Source organism: Oncorhynchus kisutch, linkage group LG21 (assembly GCF_002021735.2).
Source record: "Oncorhynchus kisutch isolate 150728-3 linkage group LG21, Okis_V2, whole genome shotgun sequence".
NCBI lineage: Eukaryota > Metazoa > Chordata > Actinopteri > Salmoniformes > Salmonidae > Oncorhynchus > Oncorhynchus kisutch.
Window position 1 is genome coordinate 24,470,441 of NC_034194.2, and position 17,899 is coordinate 24,488,339.

The window sequence follows — 17,899 nt, forward strand, 5'->3', positions numbered from 1 at the left end:
TGTGTTTGTGACCAGGTGATGCAGTTTGGCAGGATTGATGGCAACGCCTACATCCTGGACTTCCAGTACCCGTTCTCTGCTGTTCAAGCCTTCGCAGTGGCTCTAGCTAATGTTACTCAACGCCTCAAATGAGGTCCCACCCCCTCTTACACTGAATACTAGCGAGGATCGGAACACCTGCTGGAAGGACAAGATTATTTAATTTGAAGTTACTTTAATATTGGAGAAAAGACTGAAATGAACTCTGTTTGCATATCGCATCGCAAGCGAGAAAACGAGACACTGTGGTGCTGCACTGCCCAATGTGGCCACCAGAGGGTGCAATAAGCATGGGCTGCAGGCGTTGGAGCAGGGCCATAGTTTGCCTTGGCACAGTCAGCGGTCCCCTGTACTGCTTACAGGGCCCAAGAGCTCAGCTTTCTGTAGTTGTCATGCAAATAAATGCTGCTTTAGCTAATGAAAGCTAGCTAGTGGAAAGACTTAACTTCCAACCTTCTAACGGTTTGGGTTTCCTGTCGGTATGGTCCCGAGAGATGAGTCGTTCTCTCTGTGCGGTTTTAAAAAGGAGCAGCAGTAATACTTGAAAAAACTATCTGGAAGATTGAAGATGTCGTTTTTTTCTTTCCAGAGCGTACAGGTACTACTGGGCACTGAAATCCGTTGCTGTATGAAACCGTTATCATCACTTTATAACACTGCTTTGGCGTTTAGGTTTTTACACCTAAAGATCAAACTTTCTGGGGGGGAAATCTAGGCTTTTGAAATGTTATTTTTTAGTTATCTGCCATGTGTTTTGTTACAATCCAAATCTATCTTGGCTGGATTTGAGGTTTCAATATATGCATTGTATTGTTGGAGCACTAGCACACGCAAATGCGCAAGTTGTCTGATTTCCCTGTTGTCAGAAACTCAGATGTAAGCTGAATGGCAGTCCTTGGAATTTGAAGGAAAAAAAAGATGATGTAGCTCATATGGTTTAATGTATCTCTGCATTTGTTTTTCCTCTTGTTACGAATAGGTCATACAGTATTCAGATATGAATTTTAACATTGTAATTGTTCTTCGTATTCATGTTGTTTATTATACAATCTTAGTACCTTGTTTACATGGATTTCAAGATGTCTGCTTTATTTGGGAGAGACAGAGACTTAATTGAAATGCTGTTCTGTACACTACAAAATCGATGTGTTTTAAAATGGTTTTACAGAATAGTTGTGACCGTTATCCTGTATCTCCCATTTTTATCATGGTGACATGTTGACGGGGACACAAACAAAGATCCTAGAGGTAAGAGTTCACCAATCCGACCTTTGTTTCCCTGACATGAAGTAATTTGTCACTTGCTGTCACTTCTGTGAAGTGAGCGTCATCGTGTAGGCGTGTCCTACTCTTAAGCCCACACTAAATGAGTAAGCAAGGTACAGGAAATATTTTTGTATATTTCACCTATGCCATTTCATTATTATTATTATTATTATTTTTTTTAAGTCATGTAAATAACTGCCACATATCATTCATAAATATTGTAAAATGATCTGGTGGAGTTGGACAGCTGTTTTCATTGTAGCCCACTGTGTATGTTCAATATTATGGCGGATAGCTGTAGTACAGTAGTATAAATATAGAAATACACTATAATCCCTGAGAAACCTGACATCTTTCTATTCTTTCAGTCTTTGAAGATGGCTTTCTCCTTAATTGAGGTTATCTTAACATGTTAGAACTTGGCAAGCTGAAACTGCAATCTTTTAAGCTGACTAGTTTTTGTTAGACATCCAGGCTTGGGTCTCTATGCGTTGTGAACAGTCTGCAGGGCTGGGGATGGATGCTGGCGCAAAAGCAGATAGACACTTCAAATATTTGCGGACTTAAGTGTGGTAAAATACCTGTTAACATCATCCACACTAATTTTCAAACATATCATTGGAAAAAATTATTTATCAAACTAAAATATCTATTTGATGGATGGTTAGGATCACTTCAAAATGTGTGTGCCAAAAAATGGAATTAATACAATTTGGAAGATTAATACAAAGGGGCCTAGATCACTTGTGTGACAGAGAGAGATCACTCCGGACCAGATCCACACATCATGGTCTTGAAAGCAATGAGATTATTAGATTAGATTTGTATTTCTTCCTCTGAGCTGCATGTGATAGTTGTTGGTTGGGGTGGGATTAAGATGGACCTGATTCAAAGAAAATAAAATTTCTTAAACATGTCTGTCAATGTTAATTTTGTGTTAACAATTTTGTTGTGCAATATTTTCTAAAGAAAGGTCCTCCCCTCACCAACACTGTTTGACAACCCTTCACTTTCACACTAGTAGTGTGGGGGAAACTATGATATTCAATTTCTTTTTGCTGGTCTGTACATTTATTTATGAGATTTTTTTCTTAAGCTAAAGGCTGTACATAACTTGTTGACTTTGCTGAACATTTCTTTCTGTTGAAAGGGGTTTGTTACTGGTGTAGCCTATTTGTCAGATCATGGGAGGGGGTGGGCAAGTAGGGAAGAGACAACTTTTCAATATGTGTTCTGTGAAGTTTGCAGTGGATGGGAGAAGATCTGAAGAAGTGCCCTGTCCTTGAGTGTAGTTGGTAGTAGTCATTTAAGGAAGTATGTGTCAAGTGTGTTCAATTGTGAGGTCAACCGATCCCATAAGTGTTATCTATGTTAACTTCTTCAGTGTGTGTATTTCCACCAATTCTCCCCCTTGAGAAATCTAAACCTTTTTCACTCCGTTAAGAGTTTGATCTTTTTGTTTATTCTCACCATGCAATGGAAATCTACGCATACATGGTGTTGACTGACTGGTCAATTTTGATTGTGTATTATTTCAATACAACTCACACATCAGTCCACATGACATGACCGTTTGGATAAGCCACTGAAAACATGTATAGATCTCCCTTGGACACTGGTTTAGGATTCTAAATGAATTCATTTGAGGTGGTAACCTGTAGTAGACATTGTAGGATTTGGCTTTTCGTTTGATCAGAAATGTGCTTTGTACATGTAGTTGTAGACATATATAGGAAAAAAAACTTGAAAAAATCTGAGTGATTTGGTGACTGAATGTTTATAGTGAACGGTAGTAAGGCATGCCATGTTAATTATTTTACAATTGTATATGTCACGCATCTTTTGAATAAAATGTAATTGTTTCAGATTTTGTTTTGTGTGTCTAGTCTGTTTGGCTACTTTATCGTTCAAGCACTACGGAGTGCCATGGAACCCTGTGGGAACCCTGTGGGAACCCTGTGGGAACCCTGTGGGAACACTGTAGGAACCCTGTAGGTGTTTCATAATGAAAAATGTATGATTTATTTATCCTTGTACAGGTTTCTTCTAATAGCTTACGAATTCCATTTAACAATGATCAACTTTACTATGTTGTAAAGCTAAAATTGGAATTCCTAGTAGCAGTAGCCCTCTAAAACAAAGTGTGTTGGGCACAAAAGTATCATAGAAAATAGTTTTGTCTTAATGTAGTAAACCTTGTATCCGTGCAGAAATGCAGATGAAAAGCTGTAGGAGCATTGATCTTCAATCACAGTCGCTTCCCTCTCTCCGTGGTGCTGAATTGTCACGTGATTCTCACCGCTGTATTTGTATGTTCGCTTCCGCCCCCTCGTTTTTTGTGCTTTTTCTTTAGACCTGCACGAACAAAAAAGCTTTGCCTGCAGTTTCAATTAAACGAGAGAACACAAAAGAGAAACCGGCGTTGTTTTGTAAAGGCTGCGGATTATTTCCCATCGCCATTTTCAGACCTCAGACACCGGCACGATGGACACCGACTACTCCGCCTTCGAAAACCCTCTATACAGTGAATTTAAATATTTCTGTAAGAAGATACAAGAGGTCTATAACGAATTAAAGGAAGACCTGACACCTTACCGCGACGACCGTTTTTACAGGTAAATTATAGGGTCACTACACCAATATTAAATCATCCAATATATGTATTTTTGTGTTAATTCAATCATTACTCTACAATGAACAAGCATTTGTGAGCATACATAGGCCTATGAACTGCATTTGATTTTCATGTAGGTATTAACATAATGATACGATTAATAACATTTGTCAATGTGTATTTACAATATGGATATAGCCTTTACAGAATATCCAGCTGCAGCCATGCACCACCCTCAACATGGCGCATTGTGGTTCAGGTGCGCTATAAAGCATCACTGGTTTTCTTTGGACAGTTCCGTGTTTTGCAGGTTTAGATACGCTTTTCATTATTTATCTTTCGGTTTTATGGGATCTTACGTCAAATATGTGTCCCTATAGGCTACCTTCGTTTAAAAAATGCTGTTACTTCTGCTGATAATACAAGAAAATTCTAAGGTCATTATGGCAGAAGCCAACATGATATAGGCACAGGCCAACGAGTGAAGGCAACAAGTGTTGGGGTGTATTCATTACTCCAAACAGTTGCAAAAAAAACTTGTGTTTATATTGGACAGGTTCAGCAAACAGGGCGGGACCTACATCTTGGCACTCCCCCACCATTGTAAAACATATTTAGGAAATTATAGAAATGTATTTATTAATGTCTACATTCGTTTTTGACATGTATTATATTACAGATACCTTAATGTATACTTTTAAATTATATTATGTGAGCTAAACATGAAAATGTCAAAATATATTAAAACATTTTCCTTAAAGTATAATATTTTGATATTACTAAAATGCTGCTGTCCCCACTACAATAAAATATACTTAAATACATGTCATTTTGCCCATTAATTCCTATGGACTGCTCCTCCTGGGAATGCTAATATGGCCGACAGGTGGCTTCAAAGCCTATCAATGGCCAATACACAGCATCAGCAATCCAGGGTTCATATACATTAATGGTTTGGATGCATGATGGGTCTTGATGTATACAGGCGAAATTGAAATCACATGTTTTTCATTAGAGTTGAAATGAGGATGAAAATCTATTTATGCGCTTGCAACGACCAAATCCACTCCCTCTAACTGAGCTACAATAAGAAGCTCCTCCTACTCTCTTGTTCCCACGTGACTTCAGTCCCGCGACATCCAGTGGTGACGTTTCATTTGGTTGTCGCATACAGACTGATGTATACGGATGTGGATTTTACCTGGACGTTTTGATTTGATCTCGATTCTAGAGTGAGAATCTACAGAAATGGATGTGTAAGTTCACATGTTTAAGACGATCTACAACTTAGTTGTATTGTTGCCACTTCATATCGTACATTTCTAATCTCAAAACGTTAGTTTTTGCCAGTCGTCTGCTTGCAACGGGATCCTATGCAAAGTTGACAGACACACCTACGTTACTTTACACGTTAACTAACTAGTTTACACGCCACCGTGTTTTTGGTGGCAGGTGTTTTTTCGTTTGTCTTATTTTCTGGTACCTGTGTGTGTTACTAAGCAATATATTAACATGTCTAATGTGGCTAATTGCTTATCTAACGTTTCCAAAAGCTGATGGTGTGTAATTTATAACTCGCCAGATAATAAGACTTCCTAAACTAGCCTAAATTACTGAGTTGGCATATGCTTCGATTTTATTATGACAACCTCTTAATGTCTTGAGCATAGGTGTTTAAATCAAGAAATGTTCATCACAGAGAGAGGACTCCGATTGTTTTCAGGAAACTGATTGTAGCATTATATCCTTTCTCAATTTCAGGCTAGCCCCCATGCGGCTCTACACACTCTCCAAAAGACACTTTGTTTTGGTCTTTGTGGTGTTCTTGATCTGTTTTGGCCTCACTGTCTTCATTGGTATAGCAGGTATGTAGTTTTTATATATTCTATCAATGTGCACACTCTTAGTATACCCGCAGTGGGCCCAAGTCTATATTACTGCTGGGAAACAGTGAGCCAGAAAGGCTAGTTAGGGTGATGCAGCAGCCAGCCAACATAATCAGAGGGTGATGACTGGCGTCTACTGGCTGAAGTTTTATCTGCAAGGAAATCCTGATAAGTCCACTTTCTTCTCACTCTCTTTCTCTTAATTAAAGCCTTACTAGAAAGATCCTTATTGGTAATATTACACCATTTTCCTAAAGTGAAAAGAATGTTGAATATGCTATGTCTGCACAATGGTGGATTTGCTGTAGGAAAGGGATCTAGTTGAGGAGACTAAGGACTTAGTTTTGCCTATAGGCGTGACAAGCCTGTTTGTGCAGGAACTTTGTCTGGTCCTGACCTGGTCCTGAAGACCTGGAGAAATATTTTGCTTACTTTGTTCATTCTTCTGCAGGTCCTAAAATCCTTGCGGAGACTAAATACAGTGGAGATGAACTGCTGGACAAAAATCAATCCATAAAGGTAAGACAAGCAAGCATATAAATACATGTCTTTCCAGGATCGCAGGGAATGTGCTTGAACTGTTTGCTTTATGTCAGAAATGGCTTTTATTAGTGCACAAACTCACACCACCCTGATGCTTACACATATTTGTGAGACTGGGAGGGTAAAAGGGAGGAAGAAGTGCACAGTCCAAAATGAACACTTAGATCCCACAAGTCCTGGACACAGCTTGATGTCCACTCTTTGACATTGTGATGTTCTGAGTATGGATCTAATGGTTTCAGACTGGTCCCTTCATCCTGCAGTCCCCGCCCCTCTCCACCTATAACCAACAGCTATGGCTCACCTGTATAATGCAGGTGGAACACAGCACTGGTGAGATCTACTCCCTTATAAATTATGGTATTTTTCCTTCTAAGACTTTCATGTCATATGGATATTTACTTTTTTTTTGTTGCCTTTGTCTCTATTCAGTGGTGGACTTCCTGCAGCACTTTGAGATCAACGTGGAGCTGAAGGGAGTCATGCAGGATGCCAGCGTCATGCACATCCGCAGCAACGTGCACCAGAAATCACGAATGCTGCACTGTGGCGCTGTGAGTGGCAATCAATATATCGGTCTATTCATTCATTAATCAGTTAACCAGTTTGTCAGCCAATTGACTAGTCAGTCATCAATCAGTTATCAACCAACCAATTGGTCAATGAACAAGGCGTCTATCCTGCTGTTTCCTCCTGCAGAAGTGTGATGAGATCATCGTGGTGCACCTGGGCTATCTGAATTACACACAGTACCAGATCAATGTCAGCTTCAAAGGCCTGGAGAACATCACCTACGAAGTCAAGGTCAACTTCATGGTGAGCTCACAACACTGGCTGGAAAACCTGTTTAAACTGTCAGCTGGCTGTTTCTGAAGATGCGTCTCATCTGTCGTGGAAATTTCCTCTATTTACCAAATCATGGGAGCAAACCACACACACACCAGTCAGAGTTAGTTATCAAAGTCCATCTTTAATTATATAAGCTCTATAGCATTTTGACTTTCAACAGTTCAGTATCTCTAATGAAAAGTTGAGTCCCCCCACAACGGCAAAATGGGATCCTTTATAGCAAAGATCACACATAGTCAGACAGCATAGACATAATTCATCGTTCAGCTTTGTCTCCTTTCCCAAACCCCAGAACCATAAACCAATCCTCCATATCAACAGGCAAATATCAAATTGTCATTTAGACACAACCCACTCTAAATACAAACTCACGGAGAGGAGAATGAGGCTATAGGTTGAGATAGAAACAACATTAGAGGGAGCATAGAATGATTCCAGACACTGGCACCCTCCTTTCTCCACTGGGAAAGGTAGGGAGTAAAAGATATGTTTACACATGATGACACTTTGACCTCTCCCCTCTCAGTGGCCCATGCAACTTAGTCTTGACATAGAACAGATAACTGCAACCTCGCCACAGTATTATCAAAAATACCATTCTGATGAGAAGTAACTTACACACATTTGATGAATATTAAACATCTTACATATGTTACCAACAAATTCTGAATCTTCCACAACACATCCTACTGACACACAATGGCTTTGAACTGCATTTCAATGACACATTTCTTTCTACTCTCTCTCAGTGGAAGATGTATAATCCCTCGTTCTCTCAAGTGGAGATCTGGTTCCGGTTTGTCTTTGTGGTTTTGACCTTCATGGTGACGGTAAGCGATCTATGCAATTGAATCCATCTTTATTGTTTCTGCTGTGTATGTTTGTCTTTGTATGTTAGTCTTTGCTGTTGTGTATTGCAGTGCATGTTTGCTCACTCTCTGAGGAAGTTCTCCATGAGAGACTGGGGCATTGAGCAGAAGTGGATGTCCATCCTGCTGCCTCTACTACTGCTGTATAACGGTGAGTCATTGAGTTGTTTACCACTCTTTCCTTTGTGCCTTCCACTGCACACCAGGCCTTGATATTTAAACGGTGTAATATGTTTGAACGTACCCTTCTGACGGCCTAACCTTGCTGTTAAAACCCATATACACTACAGTCTTTAGGTCTTTGAGGTTTTTACCTGTTTTGATGGCTGGGGTTCTTGTGTTTCAGATCCATTTTTCCCACTGTCGTTCCTGGTTAACAGCTGGTTTCCGAGGACTCTGGATGCATTCTTCCAGGCCCTCTTCCTGTGTTCCCTGCTGCTCTTCTGGCTCTGTGTCTACCACGGCATCCGGGTTCAGGTGGGTCTCATATTCATCTTTAACCAAACTCTATATTTTAGTATTGGAACCCAAAATCAGTCTGGTGTCCCTTTTTTTTTTTAATTTATTTTTAATCCTGGATTATTCTGCTTCCTGTCTCAGGGAGAGAGGAAGTGTCTGACGTTCTATCTTCCTAAACTGGTCATTGTCGGCCTCCTGTGGCTCTCAGCAGTTACCTTGGGGATATGGCAAACGTAAGTCTGAAGGACTCTGTCAAACTAACACTGTATAACATACTCTGTTTGGAAAAGGATGTTATGAGCTCTAATTTCCTTTACATCCACAGGGTCAATGAGCTACAGGACCCCACCTACCAGTACAAAGTGGACATCGCTAACTTCCAGGTGAGTGGAACACATTTACCTTCTGTAAGATCATTTTTATGGAAAATTCAGAAGCACATGTCCAGTGTATAATTATATATATTGTTCAACCTGGTAGAAGTTTGGACATTGACAGTGGAGGTAGTAGTGCAACGCCCATCATGTTGATTAAAGGTTTTGTTGTACTTCCAGGGCATGAAGATTTTCTTCCTGGTGGTGGTGACCCTGTACGTCCTGTATCTCATCTTCCTCATCGTCAGAGCTTGTTCTGAGCTCAAGAACATGCCCTATACCGGTAACAATGATGCATCTGTCATATTCTAATCCCGATAGAGTTATGGGTTGCATTTGATCCACTCTCATTTAGCCTTTCCTAATATTTTTTCTATTGTACTGTGGTCTCATCTTGGTCATCAGATCTCCGGCTGAAGTTTCTGACTGCGCTGACGTTTGTGGTCCTGGTAATAAGGTACGGCCATTGTCATCTGTTGACTTCTATTGAGTCATAGTATCGAAACTGGACGGATCAAACATATTATTATTATTATTATTATCTCATTTGTTCCATTCCCTCTAGCATGGCGATACTCTATCTTAGGTTTGGTGCCAAGGCTCTGCAAGACAACTTTGTGGCTGAGTTGTCAACCCATTACCAGAACTATATCCTTTCTTGTCAATGTCTTTTTTTGTTGTCATTTAGCAGACTTGCTTATCCAGAATGACTTACAGGAGCAATCAGTGTTAAGTGCCTTGCTCGAGGGCATATGGGCAGATTTTTAATATTGTCAGCTTTCGGGTTCGAACCAGCAGCCTTTCGGTTACTGGCCCAACAATCGTAACCGCTTGGCTACCTGCCACTGACGTCTTCTCTTCTATTGTGAATTCTGAAGTCAGTAGCATAGGTTTAAAAAAATGGTCATCTTGATGAGCTTTGCATGCATTAGATACGTTTACTTAGATCTGATCCTTAACTCGACATACCAGCTGAATTTTTATCTTTCTATGGATTACTCAACTTTTACTTGTACACATTAGCATTTGTGTATTCCCCCTCAAAAGACGCCATTTATGGTAAGTGATTCTTGAGGAGAAGAAAAATATGCAATGAGATTTGAAAGATGAGTCTGGTTACTTATTGCCTTGTCAATCTCATTATCTTGTGTATTAGACTCCCAGTTGAAGGATAATCCTGCATTCTCCATGCTCAATGACTCAGATGATGAAGTCATATACGGGTAAGTAGTCATGTTAATTCACTGTCTCTCATTGCCTTTGTTATACATCGTTCTACTTAAAGATGTAGGCGTCACTGTCTTGAGATCAATTCTAGATATCGGAGTCTGCATATGCCTGCTTTGAATGTCTAAATGTGTTTCTGCTCAGACTGGTATGTATTTATTTTCTATGAAGGAGCGATTACGAGGAGATGCCTTTGCAAAATGGCCGTGCCATCAAAGCAACAGCCAAGTACCAGAATGAGAGCGACAGCGACTGATCCATTCCTGATTGGTGCGTCATTCACTCCCCTGTTGTCCTGATTGAATCCTTGAGGGGATTCTATTAAACTGGCCCGGGTTGCACCTGGCAGTGCCCATCACGTGACCGGGTGAAGACTGTGATGGAGGCGAACCCTTCTCAAAACGAATAACTTCTCAAAAGAATAGCTAACATTTTAAACTAGTTTTCATTGGGAAGGCAGATAAAGATTTTTAATCAGTCACTTTTGCTTGTGAACACAGAATCCTACTCATCACTCCACGTGCTTAACCTACGCCACTTTTTTTTGTTTTGAGCCGACTTTGCTGTCGGCCAGAACAGGGCATCCGGCTCATGCCCGGGAAGCACCACGGTCACAAAACGATTGCAATCACTTTTCACCCGGTGCAAACTACGCCTGCCTGGGCTAGCCTAATCGAATCCCCTCATTGGACAGCATATTCAACGAATGAACCACCATTTGTAAATAAGGAACGTTTGCAGAAATAATGCAAATGGTAAAATACTGTAACTGTTAGGGTTGTGAAGGTCATTGAATTTTGAATGATGGTAATTGGCCAGCCAAATGACCGCGGTCTCCGTAATAACCGTTTTTGTTTTTACACACATTTTTCTCCTCCTTCACTCCTGACTGCATGTGCTGCCATAGAAATGTAATTACTTATTTTTCTGATGCATTGTGGGGGGAGTTTGCTAGTTTCTTATTTCAGCAAGGAGCGAAAAGGTTTCCTCACGTTAAGAGTACATGTTACCGCAGAAACGGACTCAAATGCACGAATGCCCGGCCGTCCCGTCTTGGCGGTCTTCATCCACAACCGTCGGTTACGCGGTTATACGGTAATTGTGCCAGCCCTAGTAACTGTACATAAATATATTTTTTAACTGAAAAATGGTGTATTCTGAATGTAAATTCAAAGAAAGGAAAGGTGTGCAGGTATGGTCAAATGTTTTATAGCATTTTAGTCATCAAGTAGCCACATAAAAACAAACGTTCTGTACACTGTATCTTTTGGTTATCATGAGCCTCATCATAATTCTTGGATATATATAAATTAACTTTGAAGGAAAGCGTGACACATTTGATCATGAGATTTATTATTTATACAAAAATCACAATGTAACTAGTGTTAAACCACTACTGTCTCTCTTGTGCTTGAAATGTGGTGTTTTTAGCCATTCCTACTAAGCTCTCTGACATTCTGAGTTTGAGGGGGGGGGGGTGTAATTCTGCAAAAAAACATACCATGCTGCCACTGTTTTTATCCAAGACCTTTATCTCAAATGGTTGTAAAACCAGTTTAGATCAGCAATTCACTGTTGTATGCTTGTCATATACTCTGTTAATAGCCAGAGTATAAGCATGCATATCCATCAATCTAATACCCATAGAAGTGAAGTTTTCTGAGTATTTACCGGACTACCACCATGCGTTACAATAACCAGCAGGAAGAACCTTAACTTGAGTAGGTGTAGCAGTTGACCCACTCTTTTGCCAATCCATTCCTAAGTGAAGCCACTGTATGATTGTACTCCTGGTGTCCAAATCGTATGTCATTTTTGCCCCCCAAAATTATGGCACTATTGTTTAATAGCTATGGAAAAAGTTTTCAGTTTTCACATTCCCGAAGCAATAGTCTAGACTTAAGATATGGATGATTCCTGAAGTTCATTCAAACACTTCTAATGCTTAATCATTTGATTGTGATGTCTTGTGAAATGTGTATTGTGAAATATTAAGGCAGTGGTGTCAAACTCATTCCGTGGAGGGCCTAGTGTCTGCAGGCTTTTGGTTTTTCCTTGCAATTAAGACCTAGAGAACCATGTGTGGGGAGTTCCTTACTAATTAGTGACCTTAATTAATCAATCAAGGGAGGAAAGAAAAGCCACAGCCACTCGGCCCTCCCTGGAATGAGTTTGACATCTGTGTGTTAAAGGAATACTCAAGTAGCATATTTGTCATATGGCCCTTCCATCGTTCATTTTAGCTTGCCTTTCATAGCTTTTATTTTTTGTTTACTTCAAAGCTACTTTGGCTATATGTAAATTTCATTTGTACAAATTAAACAAATAACATTATGGATTATTGTTTTGTACCTTTTTTTTTTTCTGTAATCAATAACCTGATGCAGGATTTTATGGATACAGGCTCAAGGAGGCAAGTTAGTTTTCATCACTAACCATTGGTAATTTTCTGTCTGAACCAAATGAATGAAATGTTTGTGTTGAAGGAAAGAGTTACCACTGATCCTCCAAACATGTATTCTAATAAAGATGGTGCCTTGTTTCCACTTTGTACCAGGGTCAGGAGTTTCCTCCAAACTTTGACTGCAGTCTGAAATCTTTTTGTTTGTGATGGAGCATCTTATTTATATATATACTTGTGGCTTATAGGGAGATGATTGTGGTGGTTATTTTGAGGTTTGAGCAAGAACCATGATTTTCTTTATGGTAGACTCTTGACTAAATTAGAACGGCACTCTGTAAATACTGTATCACATGTAAATAAAGCACTTGTGTATACAGCAAATATGAATTAAAACTTGTAAATTATAAAACAAGCATGTCTCTGGGCATTGTCTTCTGACGGGACGTCATTCCTACACGACAGTCCTCAACTGATCAGTGCAGATGAAGTCATCACGCTATCTGACAATGTGTCTCTGGGGTGACCTCTACTCAGCATTTCACTGGCCTATAGGTGTTGTGGTAGAATGAATTATAGTTGGGGGTTATATTGGAAGCTGGCAAACAAGCAATGACTGAAAACATTTATTGAAACGTCACTAACAAATCCTAACATGACAAATTGGTCCTCGTAAAATCTAAACAAACAAGATGCACAAAAGTCTTTAAGCAGTAGAAATACTTTGGTATGGTGGGCTTTATGAGAAAAGGAGAGCCGCACACTCTAGGAGCTTAGATGCAATAATTGAATAACCAACGTTTTGACAGACGAGCTGTCATCATCAGGGTATAATATTGGGCTTTATGCTAACAATCAGTTTGGACGGAATGGAAAAACCAACGTTCATTCATGTAGTGTAATTGAGTGCAGGTGGTAGATTCAGATGGCCAGGCCGAAGACACTGACGATGCAGTACATGGATTTATTCTCCCACCTCACTGTACAGCTTCCTGGAAGAGAAGGTTAGGTGGGATCAATAACAGAATCTCCATCTCTAGACTATCTCATATAATCTGGTTGTAGAGATTGTGTGTTTGTGAGAGATTCTCACCATCAGTGGTGTTATCCCAGAAGCATGAGCTGGCTGTCTGTAGACCTGCCCCGTTTTTCTGCATGATAACACAGGTCACTGTGGAGAAAGAGAAACAACAGTTAAATGACCCCTTTCAGCAATAACACACAAATCCATCTCAATGTGGAATGCAAGTATGATCATTGTATAGGATGATCCATCAACGAAAGTGGTGATGGTAAATTTTAGTGCAGGAAATAAAGTAACTGATTTCAATTATATGTGCCTCCCCCCAACACTGATGCGGCTTTATTTTTCATTTATTTTTATTGAACTTTTATAAAACTTGAAGTCAGTTAAGAACAAATTCTTATTTACAATGACGGCCTGATATAGCCCAGCCAAACACTTTTCCTTTCCTTGCATTCAGGGCTACATACCAATGTACTTGAAAGGCTTGCCCAGTTTGCTAAGTTGACTCAGGGACTGCTCCACTACATTAGTGGTCCATTGGTTCACTCTGCTATGTTGATAGGCATTTCCTCCTATGGCTCCTTCTACTGACTGAAAAGACAGTAAAGACATAAAAAAGAGGAACAGGCTTAGTTTCTGAAATTACTGACTATCCAGAGAAAATACAAATGAATACACAGACGTGTCACAGCCCACATTAGTTGCATTACTCATATTGATGTGGCTAGCAACCAACGTAATCCCGGTATGATGTCCTTAGCAACAGGCAGCGGGGTGATGAGTTGTTGCAATGTAGCAAATAGCTAGGTCGACTTTGCTGAACATGAATGTCTCCTACCAATGCAACCATTAGCTAACTTCTCACTTGGCTAAAAGTACCTCTTTGATGATAGTGCTCACTTCGTCAACGACAAAGGCAGTCTGGCAGGATACAAAGACAAAGGCATGCAGAACAGTTATAGTAGCTGGGGAACAACAGTAACGTTAGCTAGCTACCTAACATTGCTAACATGCGTCTTCAAATAGCATTACATTTAAACAAATGTTACATTAATTAGGTGGATATATTAGCCATTTTGAACATCTAGCTAACCTCTTCTCCAGTCTGAAACTCATCCATGATGTTAGCAAACGACCGTTACCGCTAGCTAGCTCAGCTGTCGCCAAATGTTGGTGGGTGTGAGGCGCAGGCGCAAGAGTGATTATGATGGTCGTTTCTGTACTGGTTGTTGCATGGACAAAATCATGTCTCTTTCTTCCCTGTTCACAATAAAAACAAAGAGACTGGGTATGTTTCCATCCTCACTGATTACATCTTCAAAGCTTACTGTGCAATATAACAATTGGCTGGCTTTACCGTAAAAACCCAAGAAACCTAATCATGGACAAGAAAAGAGTGCAGGAAATGTATAATAAAACACAATTTAAAGCTAATTGAGACAGGTACAAAAGTTTATTACATCTAATTTAAGCCATCCAAAAGTTATGAATATACACCATAGAAACAGGTGAATTAAAGTGGGCTTAAACACTGGTCATTCGTAATTTTGCAGTGTAGGCTAATCACCACCAGTCTCATTTTAAAGCATGATCAAGACAACACACGTAACAAAACTTATATTTGCACCAGTTTGGATGAAAAACAAATAAACGTTTCTTATTTAAAAATAAATTCCTTGAATTACTCCACATAACTGGGGGAAAAAAACATGGACAGCTGGCATGCAGAATAAAGGCTCATACCTATAAATACAAATTTGTCACTGAACAAATATCCCCAAACAGACAGTTCAATGTTTGTGAAGAATATCATTTGTTATATTGCTGAAGCATCTACTTCCTTCTTTATTTCTGAGTGATGGGGAAGGAGTTCTGATCCATCAGCTCCCCAACTCTCTCCTGGAGTATGTGGACCACCTCAGCCAGAATGAAAACATGGGTGTCGTCAAGGTCCTGGATGATAAACTTCTTTCCCAGGGCAGATGTCTCATCTAGGTACAGTAGGAACTGCTTCATGGCAGGGTCACTGTTTCAAGTAGTGGGGAAAGAAGATATGAAACCTGTGGTTTTCTTCTGAAACATCTGATTATCATAGCTGGTACAGTATAGCAGACAGGCTGGATTTTCTGCCTGATTCATGTGATTAGCTTGATTGATTTCAGTTTGATAATCATAAAATATGATAGGCTTTGTGCATGCATACCACTCGACAAGAACACCCTTTAGTACGTTGACCATGATAATGTTAGATTCCAAACACCAGTCTCCAAAACCTGGAAAAAAGCAAACAAAATATAGGCGTGAACACCAACACAATGTGACATGCACCTTGACGTATGACACATTCTAAAAGTAATTAACTGAACTGTAGCTTCTCACTGCAGAGGTGATTTACTAATATTAAAGTGAGACAAAGAGGAGCAAAGTAAGGACTAGGTAACGTTAGCTGGCGTTATTAGCATCATTGCTGAATAGCTAGTTAGCCTAGTTTGCTACACTTCGAAATGCTCAGTCTGACATGTTTCCGTCACAATCTCAAAGCCTGCTCATTTGCGAAAATTCAGGCTAGAATAGATCAGCTCTTTGCTGATTGCCATTTTGTGGCGATAAATAGCTAATCGGTGGATTATTCTGTACTTACGGAGCTTGTTTGCTCAACAGTGTTGATGGCTGGCTGCGTACAAAATGCCTTAACGCGAAAGGCATTGTGGGATGTATGGTGTCTGATGAGGTATAAAGGTTTAGGTCAGGTATTCCCAAACTGGGGTATGCAAAATGTTTTTTTTTTTTTTTAAATGTATAGATTTTTTCACATTTTCAAACAGTCCATTTATTTTTTTCTCCCTGAGTTTTTTTCTCCCCTGAGCAACCTCGTTTCATTAAACCATCTGGTGTTCAGCGAAATGACAACACAATGTAAAATACAGGTAGCCTAGTCAAATAATTAACATCCAATCACAGTAACCGTTACTCTCTTGGTGGGAATTCCACTAACGGTCCATTATGTATCTAAGCGTAGCTGCTGCTCATTTAGTTTGCTCGAAAATTGATAAATTGTTTTAAAAAACTAATGCACGGGTCCATAAACACATACAGCTCTACTGGTAACGTTAGTACTGCTACTACCAGCAGTACTACACCTGCACCTGTCGACGACAGGTAGTTCTGCTTCCACGACGAGCACATCCAATGCTTAGCATCAGTAATTCTACATTTGTTTTTAGCCCAGCTAGCATGGACACCTTCAAACATTCAGCCTCCAGTTGTGAATCTGATGCAGCCGAAGAGCTACTGCCCCCTTAACCGGGAAAGCACTGAACAACAGACAGGGACTTTGAACCATCGATGAGCAAATATGATGAGAACTACATTGATTTGGGGTTCACTTATATTGGAAGTAGTGCCTTTCCTCAGCCACAGTGTGTTATATGCGCAAAAGTACTATCTCACAACTTGATGAAACCTTCACTCTTGCGCAGACATTTGGAAACAAAACATGTCAATTAGAAAAATAAGCCACATTAGTTTTTTGAACGCGAATTAAGACGTCTTTCGAGTAGTAAGACATGTATAAAAGCAACATATACTATTAATAAGAAGGGCTATGGTTGGGACAATGCTGGGGGGAAAGGCAAAAAACAACTATACAGACGGTCGCTTCATCAAACATCACTGTTTCACGACGCATCAGTGACATGCAGATGTTTTGAAACAATTACTGCTTCACCTACAAGCCAGTGAATTCTATTCGTTACAGCTGGATGAGTCAACAGACGTGTTGGGCCTGGCACAGCTCCTGGTATATGTCCGTTACGTTTTTTGGAGGTCAATTAAGGAAGACCTCTTCTGCAAACCAGGACAACAGGAGATTATATTTTTAAAGTACTGGACAGCTTTGTGACATCAAATGGACTTTGGTGGTTGATGTGTTGGTATCTGTACTGATGGTGCAAAAGCCATGACAAGGAGACATGGTGGAGTGATAACACGCGTGCAAACAGTTGCTCCCGACGCCACTTGGGACACTGCAGCATCGAGAGGCTTTTTGCTGCCTGACAGCATGAAAGACGTTTTGGACACTACTGTGAAAATTGTTAACTTTGTTAAAGCAAGGCCCCTGAACTCTCGTGTATTTTCTGCACTATGCAATGATATGGGCAGCGACCATGAACGCTTTTACAACATACAGAAAGAAGTGCGCTAGTTATCAAGGGGGAAAGTATTGACACGTTTTTTTTTTTAATTGAGAGACGAGCTTACCCAAGTTTTCTTTACTGACCTTCATTTTTACTTGTCTGACCACTTGCATGATGATTTCTCACACGACTGGCCTATCTGGTTGATG

General features: G+C 40.0%; 4 protein-coding genes across 5 annotated transcripts in view; 2 read left to right on the forward strand and 2 right to left on the reverse strand.

Annotated features, from left to right (window-relative positions):
- The window catches only part of tulp4a (TUB like protein 4a), a 54,001-nt gene extending 50,829 nt beyond the window's left edge, over positions 1-3,172 (forward strand). The window contains exon 15 of the mRNA XM_020455040.2: positions 16-3,172. Within this exon, the coding sequence (XP_020310629.1) occupies positions 16-132 (117 nt within the window). The 3' untranslated portion in view covers positions 133-3,172. The remainder of the gene's footprint in view (positions 1-15) is intronic.
- Positions 3,173-3,657: 485 nt separating this feature from the next.
- tmem181 (transmembrane protein 181) lies at positions 3,658-12,942 on the forward strand. Of its 2 annotated transcripts, none has more exons than XM_020454883.2 (17): positions 3,658-3,920; positions 5,681-5,784; positions 6,257-6,324; positions 6,591-6,681; positions 6,781-6,902; positions 7,048-7,164; positions 7,947-8,027; positions 8,118-8,217; positions 8,413-8,543; positions 8,667-8,758; positions 8,851-8,908; positions 9,080-9,182; positions 9,305-9,356; positions 9,465-9,547; positions 9,869-9,958; positions 10,056-10,122; positions 10,298-12,942. In XM_020454883.2, exons 1-17 carry the CDS (start codon positions 3,790-3,792, stop codon positions 10,380-10,382), a joined length of 1,575 nt encoding a protein of 524 aa, XP_020310472.1. In that variant the 5' UTR covers positions 3,658-3,789; the 3' UTR covers positions 10,383-12,942. The 2 variants fall into 2 exon arrangements, with proteins under 2 accessions (XP_020310472.1, XP_020310471.1); XM_020454882.2 differs by lacking the exon at positions 3,658-3,920 and adding an exon at positions 5,001-5,175.
- On the reverse strand, positions 11,736-14,881 carry dynlt1b (dynein light chain Tctex-type 1b). Its single transcript, XM_020454884.2, has 5 exons — positions 14,648-14,881; positions 14,434-14,475; positions 14,022-14,145; positions 13,621-13,698; positions 11,736-13,519 (listed from the first exon to the last, which is right to left on the reverse strand). The coding sequence occupies exons 1-5, from the start codon at positions 14,672-14,674 to the stop codon at positions 13,449-13,451; spliced, it is 342 nt and encodes a 113-aa protein (XP_020310473.1). The 5' UTR covers positions 14,675-14,881; the 3' UTR covers positions 11,736-13,448.
- A 107-nt stretch (positions 14,882-14,988) lies between these two features.
- gtf2h5 (general transcription factor IIH, polypeptide 5) lies at positions 14,989-16,312 on the reverse strand. The gene is made up of 3 exons (XM_020454885.2): positions 16,196-16,312; positions 15,758-15,827; positions 14,989-15,580 (listed from the first exon to the last, which is right to left on the reverse strand). Exons 2-3 carry the CDS (start codon positions 15,790-15,792, stop codon positions 15,400-15,402), a joined length of 216 nt encoding a protein of 71 aa, XP_020310474.1. The 5' UTR covers positions 15,793-15,827; positions 16,196-16,312; the 3' UTR covers positions 14,989-15,399.
- Between the last annotated feature and the right edge of the window lie 1,587 nt (positions 16,313-17,899).